The sequence below is a fragment of the Coloeus monedula genome, assembly GCF_965178545.1.
Source record: "Coloeus monedula genome assembly, chromosome: 1".
NCBI lineage: Eukaryota > Metazoa > Chordata > Aves > Passeriformes > Corvidae > Coloeus > Coloeus monedula.
Window position 1 is genome coordinate 78,329,716 of NC_138781.1, and position 19,505 is coordinate 78,349,220.

At 35.0% G+C, this 19,505-nt stretch overlaps 1 protein-coding gene across 1 annotated transcript in view; it reads left to right on the forward strand.

Moving 5' to 3' along the window:
* Positions 1-3,485: 3,485 nt before the first annotated feature.
* Positions 3,486-19,505, forward strand: part of LOC309582968 (cadherin-9) — a gene marked incomplete at both ends in the record, with an annotated part of 68,302 nt that continues 52,282 nt past the window's right edge. Inside the window, one exon of the mRNA XM_082298412.1 lies at positions 3,486-3,716. Coding sequence (XP_082154538.1) covers positions 3,486-3,716 — 231 coding nt within the window. The remainder of the gene's footprint in view (positions 3,717-19,505) is intronic.

The window sequence follows — 19,505 nt, forward strand, 5'->3', positions numbered from 1 at the left end:
ACACCTGAAAGGTCCAATTATTTAAAAAATGAAAAAGCAAGAAAAAAATGGGCTGTAACTTCATTCTTTGTTTTTGTTTTTTCCTCATTCTTCTTGACATTAAGGATTCCACCTTTCCCCTCCGTAGTAACGTCCTGCTAATTATCAAGGAAATCAGTAGAGGGCAGCGCTACACAGAAAACCACACGTGTAAAGCAATATCTGTTCAACTTCTGCCCTGGCCGGGACGAAATGTGGGAACCTAGAATCCTTCGAGAAAAAGACCTCTGTGAAAAATTGCTGTTCGCACAGAGATAATTTCTTCTAGCAGTTTGAGAACATGTGTGCACGAAGCACTGGGTTCCTTTGAATTGGAAAAGTTTGTCTTACTTTTCCACACTATACCACAATCCTTTGTTTCAGTATTAAACTCCACCTTCTGAGTCTACCAAGAGCAACTCCTGACCTGCTTGAACAGTTGACAATGAGACAAGATGCATAAGCCAATGACCACCTTGAAGTATTTCTCTGAGTACAAACAAAAGAGTAGTATAAACATCTCCTGCATTTAAATGAGTATGGCAAATAGTGTTTGGACAGAAAGGAATGAAGGCAATTTCAGGAAATTAAAAATGTGCAGTTTTGAAATAACAAAAGTGAAGCACTTGAAATTTTGTTTACATTTTAAATTATCACCAAACTGAACATGCAATCATACATCTCTAAAATGCCAAATGAAAATATATTGGTGTCACCCATCCTTCTCTCTTAAAAAAAAAAAAAAAAAGAGTAAAATCAAAGCAGACTAAATCATCTGACTGTCAGGTTTGTCTAAGTTTTGAAATAAGGACATTTTTGAGAGAAAATTTAAACTGTTTGGTAGTTTTGTATAGCTACTTTTTCACAGCAGTCTTTCAAGGCTTAGAAGTTTTGGAAAATATATTTTTAGCATTTTTAGTACTTTATAGATTCACTATGTATTAAAATTTTGCCAAATTTGCATGTCATTTTCAGGAGGTTTTTTTCCCTTTATGGTTTGTTATGTTTTAATGGAGAAAAGATGGCATGGTCCAAGAAAGTAGAGAAATAAATCAGTCACAACCTTAAATATATAAAAACACAATATTTATGAGAATAGATACATAACAACACATAGTTCATATCAAACCAAAAGTAATCAAATCCAATATTTGATTTATAAGAACATTTGAATGTTATCCTTCAGAATGTGCAGAAGAGGAATTCTTGAACTACAGTCCAAATGCAGTTGTGAAAGAGAACTATTTGAGGACACATCAAGCAATATCTTCAGAAGAGATAAGAGACTTGATAAGAGTCACTGGACAAAGCTGATTGTCTGACTTCTGAATACAGTATTTCCAAAGGTTCCTGTTGCTGCCTGCTTTCATTCTGCAATACCTTAAGCAGGATCCAATTTACAAAGAATGAAGAGGCCCTTCAATCCACCTCAGGTGATGCAGTGGGATGGATTTGAAGCACAAACAATGATGTCTTATGCTCTACATTAATAAATAGTGATTAAAATCATTCAGTGATTAAAATCTACTTCAGTCTAATATTATACAGGGAATTTGACTCATCAAACTTAAACATGGATAGAAGATTGGCTGACTGTTGGGGTTTTTTTTCTCTTTTGATCTGTATCCAGTAAATTTCAATCACACAGCACGATCATCATGTACGAAACATGTTTTCCAGTTAATGTCAAAATTTACTGGTATTAAATTAACCACAAGAGAGTTGCACTTTGCCCCTCTGCGTGCAACAGGAACATACTGAGCATTACAACAGAGAAAACCAGAATTCAAAGAAAACACATTCATGAATTTCTGCTAGGATCTATGTACATTCATGATTTTATGCAAATTGAGTTAATTTACTTGTGCTTTGACTCGTCACTTAAAATAGAAAACAAAAGAAAACAAGTTTTCCTGCGCTCTATACATGATCTTCTGCATAAATATGACACCTATTAGGTTTTCTTCTTGTTTTTGAACATGATCTTAGAAAGTGATAAATATTCCAAGCCTTCACTTCTTGCTCAGCTAAAACTCTGTTTGAAGTTACTAAAATGCTAAGACTTTGATCCTCCTTCACAATTGCTAGTTAAGACCCTGAGTCCATACAGAATATCATCATTTTAAGACAATTTCACACAAGGGCACAATTCCAGTAATTTAATCATTAAGGCCTTTAGAGCACAATTCACTGAATGTTTTCCATTAAACAGTTTTGGTTCTCAACTGACTAATAATTTTCACAAAAAGCATCTTATTTCCAAAATGAACTTTTTGTACAGAAAAGACTCCCTTCCCCTCTCCTATAAAAACCCCAAACAAATAAACAACAGAGTGAAAATAGCTGTTGGTAATGATGGGTTGCAGAAGAAAGGGGGATAATTTTGCATGGGTTTTTTAATTTCAAAATTTCTGAATGTTATGGCCTCATGCTACTATCACTGTTAATGGACCAGGATTCTCAAAGAAAATATACTTTTGCTGCTGAATTATTTTCCTATGATTTCTGTAATATACAATGACAGCTCAGCAAAAGATATCCTAAAGCAAAAACAGACTTAACATGAAAAAAATTATAGAAAAGACTGGGACATCAGGCACTTCATTTATACTGCCAGATAAAGAGTATGAGATTGATTTGGTTTGATTAAATATTGCTTACAAATCTCCACAGAAAACATCGGAGTAATTTTCAGAAAAATACTAATTACAATAAGGTTCTATATCATGAAAATTACCATTCATTCAGCCATGATTCAGGGAAATATGAAATACTTTCCAAATGGAGAATTATTTTCCAAATGCAGAATTTTGTTAACCTCAGCAGGATTCCTATGAACCCACAGTTGTCAAACAAGTACTTTTTGTTCTTGTTTCAAGGATCTGTGGAAGGCATCAATAATATTTTCCAAATTCCATTTTATGACTTCCTTTCTGCAGAAATAAAAGAAGATCCTCTGGACAATTTGGGGCTAGCAAAGGGGAAGAATGAGATGTATTAATCACAAGGTAACAGAAAATTCAGAATTGCAGACAATTCTGAACAGATGCTAAGGAAGGATAGCACCAGGCTGAGCTGGAAGGGATTAGGTTGGAAGGTTTCCTATTTGGGCTGTTTCCTTTTGTCAGGATGCTGCTGGTAGCTAAAGCTTTCAGATAAAATATTTTACTATCTTGTGTTTTAACTTAATGTCTATATATGGTGTGAGTGAACTAATATAAGATGAAAAAAGATGTTAAAGAACTTGACTCAGAACTCTCTGAGTAATTTTCATGGTTATTTGTCATTCCCATGGGTTATTGTTGTGATCACTAGACTGTGTTCCTGTTTCCTTAGCGAAGAAAGTTATTTCAGCTTACACAAACACTTTCCTCTGTCCCTTAGGTTCTTACAAGAGGAATACAACATTTGAAAATTTTTTTTCTGGTGAATTATTAGAGGAGTGGAGGCTAACAGCATCTGTGGAAATGATGAGGATTCACTCCTTTCTGACAGTTTTGCTTTGGAGCTCTGTGTTTTATGTGATTCATATGACGCCATCCCAGAAAAGGACTAACAAGCACTCACACAGTGAAAGGATAACAGGATTGTCAGAGAATGATGGAAAAACACTGCACCGCACCAAGCGTGGTTGGATGTGGAATCAATTTTTCTTGCTGGAGGAGTACACAGGTCCAGACACTCAATACGTGGGCAAGGTAAGCCTTGTGTTTCAAGGATTCTTTAAAGGTGATGCATCTAACACCCTTGCTATTTTCACACCTTCTACACAGTTGTTTTGCTTTCTGTGTGGCAGTGGTCCCAATTTCTCATTAAGTCAAAGCACACCACAGACCACCTGAGATTCCATGATTGTCCAAAGCTGTGAGAGAAATGAAGCAGCTCAGTGAAAAAAAGAAGGAAACGGTTCAGACTAAAATGTTCTAATTTCTTATTACATATGCCCATGCAAGTTTTATCACTTTTTGAACAGTTAAACATAAATATTAGATAAGAGGATAGAAAAGTTATGATTTCATTCGTCTACCTTGTGGCATTCACCAGTATACTGGGCTGTGTCCTTCCTCAAGTGAAATATACAATTCTATTAACAATAAAATTGCTGTCTATCCATGATTCCAAATAGGGGTGTAGTGTTTGAGGGAAAAAAATCTGAGTTTTGTCATTTATGAAATAAACCAAAAATTTTACTTAATGACTTGAAGGGCTTTGCATTCTTTGAGATCTGTCTACATCAGATGTTGTCGACAATGGCACCTCTGAATTCCAGTTGTCTTCAGTCCTACTTTCTCTGATAACATGCAACTCAGAGATTTCTAGATATTTAGCCCTTTGGTGTCTCACCATCCACAGATCTGATTTATGGTCTAGTAATTTTTATCAAGATCTAGAATATCAGAGATCTAGAATACACCCAGAATGACTTACAATTAAGGAAATGTTGATCTTAATGGCTTAAATGAATAAATGCCCTTTCCAGTTTCTGTCATTCATCCACCATGTTGTCACTAGCTCTTATTGTCAGGTAGCTGTCTCATTTTCAGGTGCCTAGCTACTAAACCGATTTGGACATTTGTATACAAAAGTTCCAAGATATTTTTGAACATCAGTTAATATCTCTGGTCATGGCAGACATGATAACCAGAAAACACAAAAATCATCTCTCTCTATTAAGAAACAAATGTCAGAGAAGTCAACCCTCGTAACTATGAACTTGATTCTGACCTTGTTCATACCAACACCTGTACAGTTGTTTTCTGTGACAAAAATTCTGACTTGAAGTAGGAGAAGTAAGACGAAGGCAAATAATCCTATTGCTAAATCCGTTTATCAGTGTGCAAAATAGGAAGGTTTATTGTAGGCAAAAAGGTCTTCAATAAAGGGTGAATTAATCACATAGAGATATTTCTAAAAACAACTTGTTTACAAGTATTATTTAATATTGAGTAGACTTGCCAAGAAAACAAAGAAAAAGGTACACAATAATTCAAACTCCTTAGCTGTAATTTCTACCTAGACTCACAGAAATAGACTGATTTTTTTAAAAATAGAAATCTGTCATAGAGGAGAAATAAATATTGAACATAAGAGCTGCTTCCAATTTCAGTCCCACTGAATATAGATGAAAGACTTCAAACCACTTTAAGACTCAAATAAATTAAGCTTACATCAAGACCATCACCACCATCCCTGTTTCACTCAAGGAATGCTTACATGCTTTGCTGCAACAGATGCAAACTTACCAGAGTAAGGTAAATTTGCATCTTACTTATTCCAAACTAACTAAAAGCTATTGGACCTTACTACCATGGACTTAAGTCCAGGAAGAAAACTCAATTGGCTGTAGAGCAGTTGGATCTGAGATGTTTCACTTCTTACAACATTTTACAATTACATATTGATATTTTTTACACTTCACTGCAAAATATTACAGAAGGACCCCTGAGAGAGGTCAGCATCACTAAACACAGATTCTCTAAACAGATGTAAATCACCCCAAATATTATCCTGTGCTCCAAATAGGAGTTGCATTGAACTGATGAACTCCATGTTGTTTTTTAATTTTATAACATGATGAAATGATCACAGTTCTGTCCTCAGTGGTATAAAACTGTGGTAAATTCATTTTGAGTTAGTTCAAATTATCCTAGGTACATGTGACATACAGCACCAAGAGGGAGATGCTACAACAAGAAGTCAAAGAAGGAATTTTTTTTAAAGAAAGAAAAAACACCCCAACAACTTCATTGAACAACATTGTTCTGAGAAAGGCTTAAATCGCAGGTTTATTATTCTCCTCCTCAAAGGGATGGTAATTAGCAAACTGGTATGTGTGAAGTAAGAGCACTTTTATTCCAACCCATGGGGACTAGTTCATAGCAAGCATTCCTATCTATCCCCTCTTTAATATTGATATGCACATGCAGAAGGGCTACTGGGGTAGAATAACAAATGTAGTATTAAAATTTAAATAAACTGAATTAAGAAACTTTATCAGAAAATAAACTTCTAGGGGATAATAGTCATAATATTAAAATCTTCATTTTCCCACCCTATTTTAATTCTCATAAAATTTTTATCTGTGTGGTCATTGATTGTATTTTGTTACTAATGTTAATTTATAGATATTTTATTTTGTTATGAGTGCATTCTGTTATTGGCAGTGGGGAAGAATCATTTGGTATGACATAATGAGATAAAATTTGTTTACTAAGAAGGAGGGGTACACAGGATGGAGAGATATTCTGTGACATCCCCACACCTCTCATTCTCACTGCTAAGACCCCAATCCAGTTCAGATCAGCATCAGGGCAACTGGACACTTGCTTTGACCACTGGACCATCCAAATCTGTCTGGCCCCTATGAGAAGACTCCTTGTGCTCAGGCTCTACTAAGTTTCAAGGGTCTCTGGAGTGGAGTTTCTCCCTCATATCTGAGGTGCTATCATCTTAAATAGTAATTTTTATAGCTGGATGGTTGGCAGCCACCCTTCAAGGATGGGTGATATATGCAGAACAATTGCTTTGTGAATGTGATGGGAGTCAAGGTAAATTCAGACAACTTACAGTATGTCCACCTCATATCTTTCTTTCCTGCTGCCAACTCAGAGGATTCATCTGTCTCAAATACAGGTGAATGTAAAAGATAAGTGCATAGGGAGTCTCTAAATTTTTTAGGTCCTACTACTCATGCTTGTAAAAATGCAGAAACTGCTTATGGTATCCTTCAATTTCTTATCCTTCTAAATTATATTCAGGAAATTCTTAGACAAACCAGCAGATCCATCTTGCTACATGTCATTTATAAAATGCATAGGGAGATAAACATTGTTCTGGAGAGTTTACAAGTGAAATATTCAGTCAGACATATGTAAGGTAAGCAGTAATAGAGTCCTATTTAAAAAATTAGCCAAGAAGAAAAAATAAATTCTAGAAAATAAAAATGGCCATATTCTTTCAAAATGCCTGTCGCTTAGTGAGACTGTTGAATATCTCAATCAGATCACTAATGTGAGGAATTTTCAGAAGATGTAGTGAGAGGAACTGTAAAACCTGATTCTGCCTACTAAGAATTAATGGGAAAAGTGGATTATAATATGTATTAAGAGTTAAATTTATGATATAAATTTCTTTTTAAAGGAAGAAAAAAAACTGTTGTGGTTTTTTGTTTTTTTTTTTTTTGTGTGAAATAAGTGGTTGGGAAAATAAACACCTCACTGTATGTCATATCTGGGATCTCCTTTTCTTTCATTAGGGAGGGGCCATAGATCCAGCCCCTTAGCTGATACTGACTTTAAGCCCCTTGCAGAGCCTGAGATATGAAAATTAAAACACTGACTGTATATGAGAAAAGTGTACAAAATGTACTCACTTCCTAACAAACAATCCAAAGAGATAATAACCTAAAAAAAAAGGACTAGCAATTCAGGAAGTATTAAAATGTTGATGAGGACAACATTCATTAATTGCACTGAAGGCTCTAACCATTTTCCCTTGAGGGAAAATCAGTTTTATTTTCCGAAGATAATATTGATTTTATGTGTCTCCATTTTTAAATGACTTACCTGATACCCATTGAATGGACATTACTCGTGCAAAATGGCAAATACCATTAACTCCAGTCCTTATGAAATTTCCCTAGACAAGAAGAAATAGACCTGATCAAAATCATTAGCCATTTTGGAAAACATGGTCCTTTATGTTTTGTAGCAGTATATTGAAGTGATTTCAAGAGATGATATTTTTCCTCCTTTAAGTCACTCAGTTACATTTTTTACATGGAAGCTCTTCTCTCCCTATATCAAACAGGCATTTTGCTAATCAAAGTCTGCTAATCTTGATGGGCAGATAATGTGTGAAGTACCATGCCATATATGTCAGACATACAAAACTTTACAACCAAACACCTGCTGTACTCCAGAATTTTAAAAAGAAAGAACAAACAAGAATAAAAACTTTTTTTCACACCACCTGCAACTTTTCTTTCTCATAATAAGGGGGGAAATACAAAATCAAGCACAAAATAAATGTCACTGTTCAAAATTAGCTGTTCATGAATAACCTCCTGTTTAATAACTTCCATAAAAATAAATGAACTAGGTTCTGCATGTCATAAGGGGCATTTAAATTGGATGCAAACTGAAGAAATATCTCTTTTCTACCACCAGTTAAGCAAGAAATTTGTTTCATGACATTTGCTTGTGTGTCTTAACAAGAAATATAAAGTGAAAAGAAAAATAATAAGAAGCTAGTTTTTTGGGGGGAGAGTGTTTGGTTTGGTTTGGTTTTTGGAAGGGCAGAGTACAACATATGCAACCATTTATTTCTTGTAATCTGCGTTTATAAATATTCAGACTTCCACAAGGAAGGTTGTGTGCTGTAGCAGTGCATCTTATAAGAAAAAAGACAGACAAAACCAGAAGAACTTAATGTAACAATTGCCAACCTCACCAGACTAGGTTTTTTATATAAAATTTCAATCAATTGCCCCTTTGTACTGAACGGTTTTGGAGTTTTTTCTTATTATTTAATGGAATGGATAGTATTTTCTTGTAAATATACATGGTAAAAGTTCTAATGGCTGAAAATATTATTTCACATTACTTTGCTGTCTGTCTTTGGTACACCTACCAGTCCAGAGTAGGCTCCCTCTTCATATGCAAAGCAGTGTATTAAAAAGCCCTTCCTTCATTAGTCCTACACTCATTCATTCATGTCCTCTCAACATGTTGCTGAGGAGTTGGCCGTACTCAGTCTCTGCTCTGAGCAGTTTGGAAGGAAGATGCTTATAGCCCCCAGGGGTTACCCAAACAAGCTGGCTCTTGGCAACACCGCAGTGCCCAAATCAGCAGTAACCTTAGTTGCTCCATCCTGAAGCATAATGTTCTCTTCCACAGTAGTTTTTAATAATTGCCTGATATTATTTTCTTTGTGTGTTGAATTATCTTAATCTTGTGTTTGGAGTGTGACAGAGAACTTACTTTTTTACTTGTGACCTTAATCAATTTATGTAATTTTTCCATAAGATTTCTTTACAGCATTTGCTATTTCCCCTCTACAGAGTCAGCTTAAGAGTGACCTATAAGGATGGGAGGTGCACTATCCTTTCAGAATTTCAAGTGTGCACAGTATCCCAAAGCCATCTTATAAATCAAATTCTTCTTTGAAGAAGATCTAATAATATATTTTCATTAGAATTTCTGTTCCTAAAGTATAACCAATATATTAAGATTAAATAAAAGAAGAAAAATTAGTAGGGTCTCCTTTTGTCTTTCCTTTCTCAGACCTCAAGCTTTCCTCGTATTTAAATAAATACAAGGAAATAATGATGTATCAAAGCTAAAAGGGAAAGAAAAATAAAGACAGTAAGTACCAAAGGAATAAGAAAAAGAGTCTGACCAATATTTTAAAAAATACAAAAGAGAAAACCTCTTTGATTCATAAATTAATAAACCATCTCCACTTACACTGCATTCTTCAGTTAGCACATTTTTTCAATAAACATTTGATCTAGCTTCAAGCAGCCATATCCCTAAGCAGATGAATCACCGAAATAAAGCTAAAATTGAAATGGGCAAACAGAAAAAAAAGTGTTAAAAAAGTCCACAACAAGACTCTGTCTTAGGTACATTAATAACTTAATTGCAAAGACCAATAAGGAGCCTTAATTTTACTTGTTTAAAAATAATTTGTATTCTGAAGGCTTCCAACATAAGCCTTATTGAAAAATTGGTGGAAGTAAAATATACTTTTGTCAAAAAATAAAAAAAAGCAAAGTCTTCCATAAATTTTGCTATTTTAAAAAGGAGGCTGGAGGGCCAGGGAAGAAAATGATGAAAGACAACTGTTACATCTGCCAAACACAAGGGACTCTTTTTTTTTGGAGGAAGGAGAGCAGTGATTTCTGACAACCTAAATACATTTTCGACTGAAGTTTCAAAAATAGTGACGAGATGTAATCACATCACGCATAACCCAAGTATAAACAGTTTAAACATGAAGTATCTTGAATGTTACATTGCAATAATGGGCCTAAGCTAGAATTTTGCTGTCAAATTTGAACATCATATTTCACATAAAAAAAGATTTATTTTTGAAAACAACTGGAATGATCAGAAGCTTCAAAGACATGAATAACAAGGGTGAGTTGGCATTGTTTGGTACAGATAGAGCAGCTGTCATGAGATCTGTCAGATTCTGTCTTCAACTACATAAAAGACTGCTAAAAAAACAATCTGAAGTTCTTGTCATGTTCAGGACAAGAAGTTGGGTTCATATTTTCATAAGGTTGATTTACAGTCATCAGCAGGAAAAAAAAATTGATGGTAAATACAGTCAATACAGTTAAGTACTAGGTAAAGAATGCTCAGAGAGACAGGATTATATTGATACTGGAGGTTTTCATGCCAAACTAAAAAAAAACCACATGCCAGAAAGTTGACACTGATCCTACCTGGAGGATGGAGGCTGTATACCACTTTAGGGCCCCCTCTGTCCTGTTCTCAAGGATTCTGTGTGAGTTTTCCAAGTTCAACTGCTAAATCAGCTAAACTGGTTTTGGGGGAAAAAATTAAACAAACAAACCAGAAAAAACCTGAACCAAAAAATAAATCCAGAAACATAAGAAATGAGGCAGTCCTCAAACCTTTTATCATCATTTTTTCCCTTTCTCCTTTCCCTTTTTTTTTTCCATTTCCTTGTCCCTCCTTCCCTCTCTTTCGTGACAGAACATCTAGTATGCAATGATTTTCAATTTTAAAAGAACATAACAGGAAGCTACCAAATATGTGCCTTTATAGATATTTAATGGAAAAAGGGGAATTCACGACATAATTTTTGAAAATTTAGCAACACTAACTGAAAACTTCATCCATAGCAAAAATGCAGGCATCTAAAAAATTACTAACCTACTTTTAAAGCCAAAGTCAATGCAAGACAATTCAACATAGGCAAACCAGCAATATTTCTCCAATTCTTTTCCCTTTTCCCTCTCTCCCTCCATGCTTCTCCCAGGTGTGGAAAAAGTTATGCTCACCCAACACCCAACCCCCAACCTAGCAGTAAAGGTGTGGAGTCTAGCTTACAGTTCATCTCCATGCTTGCTCTTGGCTTAGTCACAGCTTCCCAGGGGATGTCCTGAGTGTGCTGAGAGCACCAGGGGGGTCGGACCAGAAAACAGGAATGGAGGTCGGGGGCCTGCACAATGGAGGCCTCCCCTGTGGAGTTCACTGGGATTGAGAATGTTGACAAGCTAATAAAAAAACAAGGCTTGAAGCAAAACCACCTGTTTTAAAGACATAGTGGGCACAGAGAATGGAGTTCTCTTTTGTCTGCAGCGGTAACTTCCAGCTGCCAGTTAAAATATAATTTTCTTTTTAATAAACAGTGGCTTTTCTGAGCTTTAAAGTCTCTTGTTCTTGTCAAGCTCCTTATGCGAAAAGGCCTAAGAAGGTCTGGCTTGAAGATCTGGCTGGCTCAGGAACTTGGCACAATAGGAAATTGTAATGCATAGAATAGTCCTATCTTGTTACAACTTCATTGGCTGGTATTTCTAGACCTTGCAGCTTTAAGCCTGGGAAAAGAAGATTAGACCAGTGGCAATCTGCAGACCTATCATTATCTATTATCAGGCAATCATTTATTGTGCATGAAAAGGTGGGAGGGTGAGGAAAATGTATTTCATGAGATATTTTTCATTATGCTGTTTATTTATTCCCTTGATTACATTATGGGAGCAATTCTGGAGGGGGTAAGTGCTTTGACTATATTGTGGTTTAGTGGTACCTGCCAGCCTGGTGATAGAGTACAAAACTCATCAGAGCAAAACAAAATGTGACTCCCTAAAAAGGTCAATTTGACAGCATTAGAGGGTGGTGTTGTGCAATGACTTGTCTGTCATGGAGAGAGTTATGAATAGTCGTCTTGACAACAAATAGGGAAGCTGTCAACAAACAACTGCCAAGAACAGCAAGACTTTTCTTCCTGTATGTGCCCGATACATCAAATCTTGTCTATTGCAGGAATCATCACACATTTCAGTCTTCTGGAAAATGAAAAACAATGTTAGTCTGGTCCATGTAATTGGCCAATTTAACACTATGCTGGGTATCAATCAAAAGAGGAACCTGTGTACTCATAATTTTTGTAAATACACAACCACGTATGTAACCATATATACTGCTGTAGCAGCACAAACACGCTGGGCTAACTTCTGCTCACGCTTACATCAGTCTAGGGTCAAGAAACTGCTGAAATGCCTCTTTTCTGTTTCTACACAGCAGAATGTAGTAAAAATAATAAGAAAGCATTACAGCCTCCATGAACATTTCAGAAGTTCCAAATTCATCCCTGTCTTGCTTCACATTTCAGAGACAAGTATGCCTATTTCAGATGGAAGCCACTATAACTGTTTTTGTCAAATTTTGAGTTCAAGGAAATGACAACCAGGGTGATAATATTAACAGAGTTTTTTAACTGAAGAGAAAGTTTGTTATGTATACTCCATTTTCATAGGAGGACCCTAAAGAGAAATGGAACCAATTCGCCCTTTTTTAAGTTATAAAACTCTTAACAGAATCTCAAAGAGGTTTTTGGAATGGTTGATTCAGCTACAAAAATTAATTTTTAGCCCCTTTCCTGCCATAAAACTAATTGGTAATGGTGGAAATAATTATTAATAAAATTTGATTATATTTTTGTTTTATATAAATTTTACTTCATTTTTTCCATCCATAAATTGTAATTGCCAACATTTCTCTAGTGATGCTTCCCTCAGAACATGTCTGTGTATGAGGTGTTCCCACACAGTATTACAAAACAAAAGCTCTGGAATATAATGACAGTAGCCATGAAGTATTGGGCTGAATGGTATACCAGGGTACATGATGAAATGGAGGAAGATACAGAACCAAAATATTTACTAGTTACCAACTTGGTGAACAGTGCTTGAATTTGTGACAAAATCGATTGCTTTAATTTTTCCTAATGCGTAACAATGACAAAGACAGAGATACTAAGTGGGATATTGTTATACTTCTACTCAAGCACTCATAAAAATAATATACCTAACTTAAAATTTGTGCTTTTTGTCAGCACCTGTAGCCATTTTTGCCTTTCGAATTTCTAGCCGTTACTACGTATTTCCAATTAAGAGCTGAAATAAACTACATTTCCAAATATTGAGAATAAATTTGGTTCTTATAGAAAAGTTCTGGTTTACAACTTCTATGCAGTTAAAGTGGAATTAAACACTAATATATCAAACTGATAAAAATGTTGCAAGTACTAATGCAACCTTTAAAAATTGTGCTCTTCTGATAGTTCAGTCTTACAGGGATTGTGGAAGTAAACATATTTTTCTTTTTAATAAGCATTTCTGATGAATAAATACTGTCAAATACCAGGAGGTAACAGACCATTAAATGTTCATATACAACTGGGTCAGGTAGCTGACTGATAGGAGCAAATTAAGAAATGAAAAATAAAATATTGAAAGCATTTGTTTTCCTTTTCTCTCCACCATTGCAACATTTGTATTTAAAATGGTGACATTAAAATTCCTTTAAAACAATAATTAAGAAAAAAAAAAAGAAAAAAAGATTGTATGTGCTGTGTAAAACAACTGAATAAAAGAAATAACTGTGTATATTTGCCTTTAATTTTAAACCTATATTAATTAGGTGTGGACAAGAAAATTAATTTAAAGAGGAATTTGGCATGGGAACAAGTATTTCTTTATACACTGTCACTGAAGCAAATGGAAGGAGGGTTGTTGCAAGAAAGCAAAATAAATCACGGAAGTGTCTTGGGATGAGTTTCACAGAACATGTAAAAGCATTCATCTTCGTAAAGGCTAGTAATTATGAAATGGAAGAGGTCATGGATTGATTCCCACACACTCCGTATGAAAAATTTAGAATCACATACAGAAAGCCATGAAGGGAAAAATATGAATCTATAGCAGAAGAAATTTTTTAGTCCCTTAAAAGTATTGAGGGAAAAGGAATCACCCATTCTGTTTTCATCTTATTGTAGACAGTGCAATTAATTTTCTTCATATTTCAGGTGGCTAAATCTGGTCTAACTTCATAGTGTGTAAAAGAAACAAACCCCCTGTAATTTAAAATCATTTTGTGGTCCTAAAAATTATGAAAATATGTGTGTATATATTCATGTAAATCTTTAGGATAAAGAAAGGATTTACATTGATCTCTTTGATGAGGATAAAAAAGGATAAGTAAAATGCTAAAATCATGATTCTAAGATTAATAATTTCCACTTCCTTAAGTATCATTCAATGAAATGTATAAAAGTATTTTACAATAAATGAACATCACCTATGGTGAGACAGACTGACAAAATATTTCTTCTGAGGAGAAAATTGCAACCAAGTTGCTGAAACAGTGACTTGAGGTCACAGAACAAGTCAATGCCAACAGTTTGCTGCAGAACGGAATAGCTTCTGGATAGGGACAAACTCACATAATGGCAAGGCTTATCTATTTGTAGAGGTCAAGACAGAAAGGACAGCACTCATCAAGAGTGAAAACGATTTGAAAAAAAAAGAGCACTTCTGTTTACTTATTTTAAATAATAGCGAAATCTCAAGCTCTATCTTAAAACCTATTTTCAAATGATTAACTAGAACATTGTCAAAGTTTGACTCCAGATGAAGTTGTAGGATAATTAGCAAAACAACCAGTTTTATTATGTCTGCTGTACTCCAAAGTACAGAGTACTTTCTTAGATAAAAATGGATTTCAGAAAAGAACGGAAACAGTCATCATTGAATTCTTCAGTTCTAGCCCCACAAATCTTTTTTTTCATCAAGTTATTAGAAAATTAGCATCAATACATTCAGAATTTTATCTGGTTTAACCACATGCAAATGCTTTGAATATCCTTTCTGTTAAACTGATAATAGTTTAACTCCTCCCTTATGCATCGCCTGCTGTGTTTTTCTTTTAATTAATATTTGCATTAAGAATTTTTTTTAAAACCCCTTCTAAATAAGTCCTGCATTGTCTAATGTCTCCTTCTTAATCTCACTTCATCTGACAAGCTTTCAGATTCAGCTCTGAAATTAAACATGAAGCAACACTGTTGGTCTGCAGGGCTTTATGCTTGGTTTGGGCCTTATTTTTTGATTTCTCTAGGCACCACTTCTCTTTCATGGAGTTTTCATCTGAAGCCCCAGGGAGCCTTATCCTGGCTCACCTCTAAGCCATGATCTTCATGTTTAATCAGACAGGTACAATCAGCCTGTGGTTTATGCAGAACCTGAACTCCATCTCAGGCCCCCCTCCAAATGGAGTTACACTTATCAGTTTCTGTTGTGCCCCGGAAGTCATTAAGAAGTGTTGATAACTATTCCAGCCACTGCCTTGTCTTTGCCCTAATTTACAGTTATGACCTTCCAAGGATGGTATTTTGAAATAAGATTTAAAAGAACCATATGAGTACGTAGTGCAAATTTGAATAAATACAAAATTAGTGACAAATACGAAAAAAAAATACATTGAATATATTTTCCTAACTACTGGTTTTCATGACACTCTTCTTGAAACAATAGCTTCACTTAGGAAGCTACCTTTACATAACACAGATTTAAGGCTTGGTGCTTATTATGTTCTGTCCTGATTAAAACCTTTTTCTTTGATATATCTACCTTTGAGAATCTGCTTCCTGAATTCTACCAGGAATTAGACATGTGCCTATCTGTCTTGGAGCAGACATGGGGCGGGGGAATTGCACTCAGACTGATGAAGGTATGACATGGATAACTCCACAGTATACTTTCACTGGCTAGTCTTGAGTTGGTGTGACAATATACATTTTCAATACAGTCAGCAGAACAGAAAAACAGTATAATACTTTAAATTAAATTGTCTGTGTTTTTCTTTTTGTTTCTTTTTTTTTTTTTTTTTTGGCTTGGTCAACTTTGTCAATAAATAAGCAGTAGCAAAGGACCTTAGTGATACTTTAAGTCAAGCAATGACCTCACCTTCTTTCCAGGACTGTTCACCTGAAAATTCGGTTTTAGATAAAAATTTAAGGTATTTAAAATGTCACCACATAACAATGGAATTCTGAAATGAGTATTGAGGAATTAATGAATTTCTTCTTGTGAGGTGTGTACAATATCCACAAAATATTTAGTTTACCAGTTTGCAAAGCAGGATCTTAGGAAAAATACATCATTTTAAAATGAAGCTTTGTGGTAGAGATCATTGTGAATCAATAATCATGACACTCAGCATAATAACTTTTTAGGTTTGAAATGCATTCATGTAAAAGCAAGTACATTTTAAGGATAATAAATAACTCATTTTGAATATTTCTGGAAACTACATATCCAGCAGCTTAAAAAAAAATCTACATTTCAGTCCAGATGTCTGCAGTCTGGTTTTGCTTGCTTGGTGTTGAAAACCTGGAAGTCTGTTTACATATTTAAGGCCAAAAAAGACTCCAATTGTATTGGCTTACACCTCAATATCTTACTATTCTATTATACTGTATGACTTTCTAAAAATCATGCAGTCTTGATCAGTGCACAACTGTCTCTAAGTGTATATATATATATATATATATATATATATATGAAATTATGATCAGGAGTGACAAAATGCTCAAATATTCCTGTTATTGATATATTCTTTAGATTGTTGTGGATGACCCATCCCTGGAAACACTTTAACATTCAGTATATTCAGTTAATACAGCCCTTGTCCAAAGTTGGGACAATGGATAACCAGAAAAGTTTAAAGATAAAGATAAGAGAAAAGGAAGAGGAAGAGGAAGAGGAAGAGGAAGAGGAAGAGGAAGAGGAAGAGGAAGAGGAAGGGGAAGGGGAAGAGGAAAAGGAAGAGGAAAAGGAAAAGGAAAAGGAAAAGGAAAAGGAAAAGGAAAAGGAAAAGGAAAAGGAAAAGGAAAAGGAAAAAAAGGAAAAGGAAATGAAAGAAAAGAAGAGAAAAGAAGAGAAAAAGAAAAGAGAAGAGAAGAGAAGAGAAGAGAAGAGAAGAGAAGAGAAGAGAAGAGAAGAGAAGAGAAGAGAAGAGAAGAGAGAAAAGAAAAGAAAAGAAAAAAGAAAAGAAAAGAAAAGAAAAGAAAAGAAAAGAAAAGAAAAGAAAAGAAAAGAAAAGAAAAGAAAAAAGAAAAGAAAAGAAAGAGAAAAAAGAAAAAAAAAATCACAGAACCACACACAGGTCTATTACAATCTGAATTCTGGGAGGCAGGGACACTAAAATAATCAAAAAGTGTGGTGGTCAGACTGAATACTCTCAAACCAGCACCTCCTGTTGCCTCTGAGATAAAGTACTTGTCTAAAAAAGACATTGGTTTCCCCTATTAGAGTATTTCTTGTAAGCTTATTAGTATAGAGCTGAACTCAGAGCAATTAGTTTTGCAGAGGGTAAGGGATGATCCATCCATATGACAAACTCATGTTGCTTTCAGGGCCAGAGCTTTTATTCCTGCCTATATTTGTGCACATCTTTTGGAACTAAAGGGCAATATGAGTGGCTCTAGAACAGCAAGAGAAGTCATGCACACAGACAGATTTCACTCAGGAGTTTCTGATGAAAGAAAAATCCATGAGAAAGAAATTTCTGTTATTGGGAAGCCTTTAAAAAAATGATGGATTTAACACCTGTTCCAGGGATTGATTAAAGTGACAGTGCTTAATGTTATGATGTCATAACTTTGACCTGTGGACACAACTGATGACTGGAGTCACTTCCCCTAAATCTGTATCTCATGTTGCGGAACAGAAAAATGACTGTGTATGGCAAACCATAAATAATAATAAAAAAAGTTGGCTCTTTTCATCAGGCTGAAAACCTGTAACTCAGGGTGATTTGGAGAGTAGAGAGAGAAAAAATCCTATGTGCTCTGAAATCCAGTTCCTTGTGTAGAAGAAGGATGCAACCTCTTTTGCAGGTTTGACTACAGCTTAGCATAAAAGGCACAGGAGATACAGAAGGTGAGAAGGGAAAGGAGGCACTTGAGAATACAGCTCTGGTTTCCAGGACTCCTTCCTAGGTATGCAGTGGATGTATATGAAATTTCCCCATATTGTGTTTGTATCATTCAAACCAAAAGACTACTAAGAATTCTGCTGAACCCTTCCTGAATGGAAACAAGATTTACCCTTACGTACTAAGTAAAAATCAGCACCTGCAGCTGATGTCAGCAGTGTTTTTCACAATATCATTCTCTAGAGAATTTCTAACAATAGACAGCTGAACACAAGAACCAGATGCTGGAAAGCAGAAGATAAGAAAAGTAAATGTCATTTGCCTTGTTTAATATACAGTCACTTAGGTTACCAGCACACACAGAATCTGGTTGTTTAATTAAGAAGTTTGTGCTGATGTCACAAATTCAAGTCAGGTAAATACATTGCCATTTAGCACACACATAAAACTTTTGATTAAACACACATAAATAGAAAATTAAAGCAATGCATATACTGCTACTCCAATCCACACTGAAGAACTACTGCAGCTGTTAAGACTTCTTTAGAGTTTTTAATTACTTAAAATGCTAATGAAAGAGAATATTGGCTGAGCTGCTGTATCCTAACTGCTGAGGATCTCACAAAGGTCTGAAATCATACAGTAGGGGCACTAGTTAATATCCTGCCTGTCACTAGCTCTTAATGCACTGTGTGTGAGATTTTAGGTTTGGCTGAGATGATACCAGACCGTATTTCAAGCACACCACTTTCATTTTTTGATTAGAAGTAAATTATTTTGGTTTGGGCAATACTCATCCTCTCTCACAAATACTGTCTTCTTTCCCACCTCTATATACGCAAACTTCTTTAACTGAAGCAAGCTTAGAGTGATAATTACAGTCAAGTCTCCTGGACTCAAATAAATTTGTGCTTTCATACATACTGGGATGACATGGAAAACTCAATTTCTTTCTGTTTCACAGTTTCATAATAAATAGCATAGTATAATCCCCATATATGAATAGAAATTTGATGTAAATAGACACATGGCTTTGTAGAAAAAAACATACACACATTTTCCTGTACTTAGCGTGTTTCTTCCCTCAGGCCAGGAGCTTTAGCTAAAAATTGTGATTGAAAGATATTTGAGGAATCCTACAAATAGAGAAATTTTCTTTATTTTCCTCTGGTTTCAGAAAGGATCACTTTGGACACACTTGAGTATCTTATGCTTCTGTGTTCCTTCCCACTGCTTACCATAACACTTACTGTTTTAAAATTTTAAAAGATCTATTTGAATGCATCATACAAAATATGACAGTTAATGACACTTTTTCAGGTTGATAGTTCATGCCATATACAGTCTATTATTCTTTCTCTATACATTTCCCAGAGCCAGGAGGTCTGGATACATTACAGCCAAACCCCAACATTTTCTAGCTATAGAGCTATTAATATAATGCTTCATTAGGTTAATTTTATGAAAAATATTTTTAATTTGAAGTTACACATGGCTTAAGTATTTCACCTT